At 41.1% G+C, this 6,000-nt stretch overlaps 1 protein-coding gene across 2 annotated transcripts in view; it reads left to right on the top strand.

The window, feature by feature from the left end:
* Positions 1–1,166: 1,166 nt before the first annotated feature.
* Positions 1,167–6,000, top strand: part of mdfic (MyoD family inhibitor domain containing) — a 53,393-nt gene continuing 48,559 nt past the window's right edge. For both annotated transcript variants that reach the window (XM_003221210.4, XM_008111160.3), the window contains exons 1-2: positions 1,167–1,323; positions 1,761–1,909. In XM_003221210.4, coding sequence (XP_003221258.1) covers positions 1,810–1,909 — 100 coding nt within the window. In that variant the 5' untranslated portion in view covers positions 1,167–1,323; positions 1,761–1,809. The remainder of the gene's footprint in view (positions 1,324–1,760; positions 1,910–6,000) is intronic.

Here is a 6,000-nt window from a genome sequence, read left to right as displayed (position 1 = left end):
ACATAAACGGGCCGTCAGAACGCTGGGTAAGCGAAAATGTTGGATAATTAGGAGGGATTAAGGATAAGCCTATTAAATGTCAAATTCCGTTACGATTTTACAAATTAAACACCAAAACATCATGTTACACAACAAATTGACAGAAAAGGCAGTTCAATACATGCTAATGTTATGTTGTAATTACTGTATTTACTAATTTAGCACCAACACATTGAAAACATTGACTACAAAAACACTGACTACTAAAAGGAAAACTGTGTTGGATAATCCAGAACATTGGATAAGCGAAGGTTGGATAAGTGTGACTCTACTGTATTCAAATTTGGGCGTATTGGGTATTTGTGCCAAATTTGGTCCAGTGAATTAAAATACATCCTGCATATCAGATATTTATATTACGATTCATTTTTTTTTCGTGTCAGGAGCAACCGGAGTTGCTTCTGGAGTGAGAGAATTGGCCGTCTGCAAGGACGTTGTCCAGGGGACATTGCCCGGGTGTTTTGATGTTTTACCATCCTTGTGGGAGGCTTCTCTCATGTCCCCGCATGGAGCTGGAGCTGATAGAGGGAGCTCATCCACGCTCTCCCCGGGTGGGATTCGAACCTGCCAGCCTTCAGGTCAGCAACCCAATCTTCAAGTCACAAGGCTTTTATCCCCTAGGCCACCGGAGGCTCCTATTACGATTCATAACAAGAGTAAAATGACAGTTATGAAGTCGCACTGAAAATAATTTTATAGTTGGGGGTCACTACAACATGAGGAACGGTGTTAAGGGGTCACGGCATTAGGAAGATTGAGATCCTATGCCCTTTCCCTGAGGCTTCTTCTACACAGCTGAATAAAATCCCACATTGTCTGCTTTGAACTGGAATATATGGCAGTATGGACTCAGTTAGCCCAGTTCAAAACAGATATTGTGGGATTTTCTCCCTGATATTCTGGGGCCCTGAGAGAGTGTGACTCTGATGAGGGGCTGCAACCCCTTTGTATTGGTTTCTGTCCAAGGCAAAGGAAGAATCAAACACTCCCAAGTGTCTTTCCATGTGGCCACAGCAGGGAGAAGGAGGAGGAAACTGTCTTGGAAGTGCCTTCCTTGCTGCTCCTCCTTGCAAAGCACAGTGTCACTGTCAAACACACCCCTTAACTTTTTTGAAAAAAAATAAATTCTATATTTTCAAATGTGCGTGGAGAGTCACGTGGGGCGAAGCGAGTTAGGCCCCAAGGAGCCAAGCCATGCTGGGGTTGAGGAAGGAGGAGAAACTTCGCGCTTGGAGGCCACCGGCTTGACGCGCAATCGACTCACATTTTCGGAGCGCCATCGAAGTGAGTCCCGGCCTTTGGAGGGGGGGGGAAGTTTCCTGGGAGGAAAAGAAGGGGTGGGAGCTTATGTGTCTTTCTGTGCGTCTGCCTCAAGGAAGAGGAGAGATTGAGGAAGCGGCTAGGCTCAAAATAAAGGCATCTCCCCTCTCCAAAAACAAATCCCAGGAAACCAAATGCGCATCTTGGATGAAGTTTAGGCACGGCTTGAACCTAAACTTTTGCACCTAAAAGGCCAAGGGGTTTATCTTCTTGCACACAGGAGGATTTTTTTAATAACACACCCAAACTTTCCAAGAAAAGGGGCCTTTTATCAGAGGGCGAGGAAAACAAGCTGTTGCCTGCAATTGGCGCAGGAGTTCCCAACAACTTTGACGTGTTTGTGTGTGTGTGTGTGTGTTTCACAGTCACGTGAAACTTTCCCGGTTGCTTTCTCCCTCCAGATCTGTTTGGGAAGCGTCCTCCTAACTCCTGGGAGGAGAGGGCTGGCCGATGTCCCAAGAGGGAAACCCGCATCCCACTGGGCCTGGAGAAGGTCCAGAGTTGGGCGCAGAAAAAGACAAGGGCTCCTCGTGGATCGTGCGCCCTCCAGGTAAGAAGCCTCCTCTCTGGAGGATGGGCTTTGGGGGGCCTGCGGAGGAAGTGGGGAGGGGAAATGCCCCCTTACAGGATGGCCTCCCCCTCTGAGAGTTGTTTCAGGGCTTGGTGTGTGTGTTTTCTTCCTCTTGGTGATGCCTCGCTTCCATTTCCTCTCCCCTCCTCCCCGTTTTGAGGCTTGTTTTGGGGACCTTTTGTTGACGCGCCTTCCAAATTCCTCGGCGAGGCGGAGGAATGCAGGAGGAGCGATACGGCGCGACCTCTTTCACCTTGTAAGGCAGCTTGGTTGCTTTGTTTGCATTTGCCTTTGCTTTTGATCTTTGTTAAACTGTCAGGGGAGTTTGGGGAAAAGGAGACGTCCCCTCTAGCTTCAAACTTTCTGTTTTTCTCCAGCTACCTGGAGTTTTTTAAAGCAGAGGCTGGATGGCCATCTGCCAAGAGTGCTTTGATTGTGTCCCTGCTTGGCAGAATGTGGTTGGACTGGATGGCCTTTGTGGGCCCCTTCCACAAAGCTGTATAAAATAAACAGTATCTGTTTGGAACTGGATTATATTATTTATTTACTATTTATATCTCACCCTTCTCACCCCGAAGGGGACTCAGAATTGCTTACAAATTAAATTTACGTACAATATACAGTAGAGTCTCACTTATCCAACGTTCTGGATTATCCAACACATTTTGTAGTCAATGTTTTCAATACATCGTGATATTTTGGGGCTAAGTTTATAAATACAGTACAGTAGAGTCTCATCCAACATTCGCTTATCCAATGCTCTGGATCAGGGGTCCCCAAACTAAGGCCCGGGGGCCGGATGCGGCCCTCCAAGGTCATTTACCTGGCCCCCGCCCTCATTTATAATATAATATTTTTATATTAGTTTTAATAATATAATATATTTTATATATATTTATATATCTATATATATAAAAGAGTGATGGCATCACGGCAGCGGACAAAACAACAAAAGTAAACACCCCACAACCTCGAAAATTGACAGCACAACCCCTCATCCATGCCTCTAGGTTGATACAACAAAAAGAAAAGAAAAATAAAGTCCTAATTAGAGGGAGAGGAATAATAGTTTTTATCCAATTGCTGCCAGTTAGAAGGCTAAGCTCTGTTCACTTGGTCCCCTAGCAACCCACTCAGCCCAGGGGACCCTTTACCTTCACTACCACCAATTCCTCAATACTTTATTTCCCATACCACCAGACTTCGCCACAGCAACGCGTGGCTGGGCACAACTAGTATATATATATATTGATAATATTATCATGTTATACAATGTAATACTAATAATAATACCATATAATAATATTAATTACATGTTATATATTACATATAATATTACAGTATAGTGGTATAGTTCAATATAGTAATATATAATGCTAATATCGTGCTATGCTAATAATATAATATATTGTATGTACATACAGCTGCTCTGAGTTCCCTTCGGGGTGGGAAGGGCGGGATATAAATGTAGTAAATGAATAAATAAATAATTTTAGACTTAGGCTCACCCACTTGACTTGAAGGCACAGAACAACAACAACAACAATCCTAATTAAATTGACTATCTCATTGGCCTGATAGGTTTATGTTGGTTAAAATTGTTTTCATTTTTAAATATTGTATTGTTCTTTCATTGTTGTTGTTGTTTTGCACTACAAATAAGACATGTGCAGTGTGCATAGGGATTTGTTCGTATTTCTTTTTCAAATGATAATTTGGCCCCTCCACAGTTTGAAGGATTGTAGACCGGCCCCCTGCTTAAAAGGTTTGAGGACCCCTGCTCTGGATTATCCAATGCATTTTGTAGTCAATGTTTTCAGTACATCGTGATATTTTGGAGCTAAGTTTGTAAATACAGTACAGTAGAGTCTCATCCAACACTCACTTATCCAATGTTCTGGATTATCCAATGCATTTTGTAGTCAATGTTTTCAGTACATCGTGATATTTTGGAGCTAAGTTTGTAAATACAGTACAGTAGAGTCTCATCCAACACTCACTTATCCAATGTTCTGGATTATCCAATGTATTTTGTAGTCAATGTTTTCAATACATCGTGATATTTTGGAGCTAAGTTTAAAAATACAGTACAGTAGAGTCTCATCCAACACTCGCTTATCCAATGTCCTGGATTATCCAATGCATTTTGTAGTCAATGTTTTCAGTACATCGTGATATTTTGGAGCTAAGTTTGTAAATACAGTACAGTAGAGTCTCATCCAACACTCGCTTATCCAATGTTCTGGATTATCCAATGCATTTTGTAGTCAATGTTTTCAATACATCGTGATATTTTGGAGCTAAGTTTGTAAATACAGTACAGTACAGTTTCATCCAACACTCGCTTATCCAATGTTCTGGATTATCCAATGCATTTTGTAGTCAATGTTTTCAATACATCGTGATATTTTGGAGCTAAGTTTAAAAATACAGTACAGTAGAGTCTCATCCAACACTCGCTTATCCAATGTTCTGGATTATCCAATGCATTTTGTAGTCAATGTTTTCAATACATCGTGATATTTTGGAGCTAAGTTTGTAAATACAGTACAGTAGAGTCTCGTCCAACACTCGCTTATCCAACGTTCTGGATTATCCAACGCATTTTTGTAGTCAATGTTTTCAATACATCGTGATATTTTGGTGCTAAATTCGTAAATACAGTAATTACTACATAGCATTACTGTGTATTGAACTACTTTTTCTGTCAAATGTGTTGTATAACATGATGTTTTGGTGCTTATTTTGTAAAATCATAACTTACTTTGATGTTTAATAGGCTTTTCCTTAATCTCTCCTTATTATCCAACCTATTCGCTTATCCAACGTTCTGCCAGCCGGTTTACGTTGGATAAGCGAGAGACTATTGTAATTACTACATAGCATTACTGTGTATTGAACTACTTTTTCTGTCAAATTTGTTGTATAACATGATGTTTTGGTGTTTAATTTGTAAAATCATAACCTAATTTGATGTTTAATAGGCGTTTCCTTAATCCTTCCGTATTATCCAACATATTCGCTTATCCAATGTTCTGCTGGCCCGTTTATGTTGGATAAGTGAGACTCTACTGTATTATTAAGGTAAAGGTTTCCCCTGACGTTAAGTCAAGTCATATCTGACTCTGGGGGTTAGCGTTCATCTCCATTTCTAAGCTGAAGAGCCGGCATTGTCCGTAGACACCTCCAAGGTCATGTGGCCGGCATGACTGCATGGAACGCCGTTACCTTCCCGCCAGAGTGGTACCTATTGATCTACTCACATCTGCATGTTTTCGAACTGCTAGGCTGGCAGAAGCTGGAGCTAACAGCGGGCGCTCACTCCACTCCCAGGATTTGAACCTGGAACCGTTCAATCTGCGAGTTCAGCAGCTCAGTGCTTTAACACACTTCGCCACCAGGGCTCCCCTACAGTATATTATTAGCATAGTACAATACTGGTAATAAATTACTATATTGTACTATATCAATATATTGTAATATTATTAGTAATATTACATGTAAAATATAATACATAATTAATATTATTTTATTGTATTATTATATTGTATTAGTATTATATCATATTACAATATAATATTACTAATATTATATGTATATACAATATACATATTAATATTATTAATATTATATGTATATACAATATGTAAGAAGCCCCGGTGGCAAAGTGTGTTAAAGCACTGAGCTGCTGAACTTGCAGACCGAAAGGTCCCAGGTTCAGATTCCGGGAGTTGAGTGAGCGCCCACTGTTGCTCCAGCTTCTGCCAACCTAGCAGTTCGAAAACATGCAAATGTGAGTAGATCAATAGGTACTGCTCCGGCGGGAAGGTAACGGCGCTCCATGCAGTCATGCCGGACACATGACCTTGGAAGTGTCTACGGACAACACCGTAGACACTTCGGCTTAGAAATGGAGATGAGCACCAACCCCCAGAGTCGGTCACGATTGGACTTAACGTCAGTGGCAAACCTTTACTTATATCTTACAAAAAGATTGACTACTTAAAAATTGACTACAAATAAAGATAGAACTGCATAAAATGAACTTAAAGTAACAACATAGTTGGAGG

This window comes from Anolis carolinensis, chromosome 5 (genome assembly GCF_035594765.1).
Source record: "Anolis carolinensis isolate JA03-04 chromosome 5, rAnoCar3.1.pri, whole genome shotgun sequence".
NCBI lineage: Eukaryota > Metazoa > Chordata > Lepidosauria > Squamata > Dactyloidae > Anolis > Anolis carolinensis.
The sequence above is the reverse complement of the archived record's forward strand: the minus strand, read 5'-3'. Positions and strand labels throughout refer to the sequence as shown.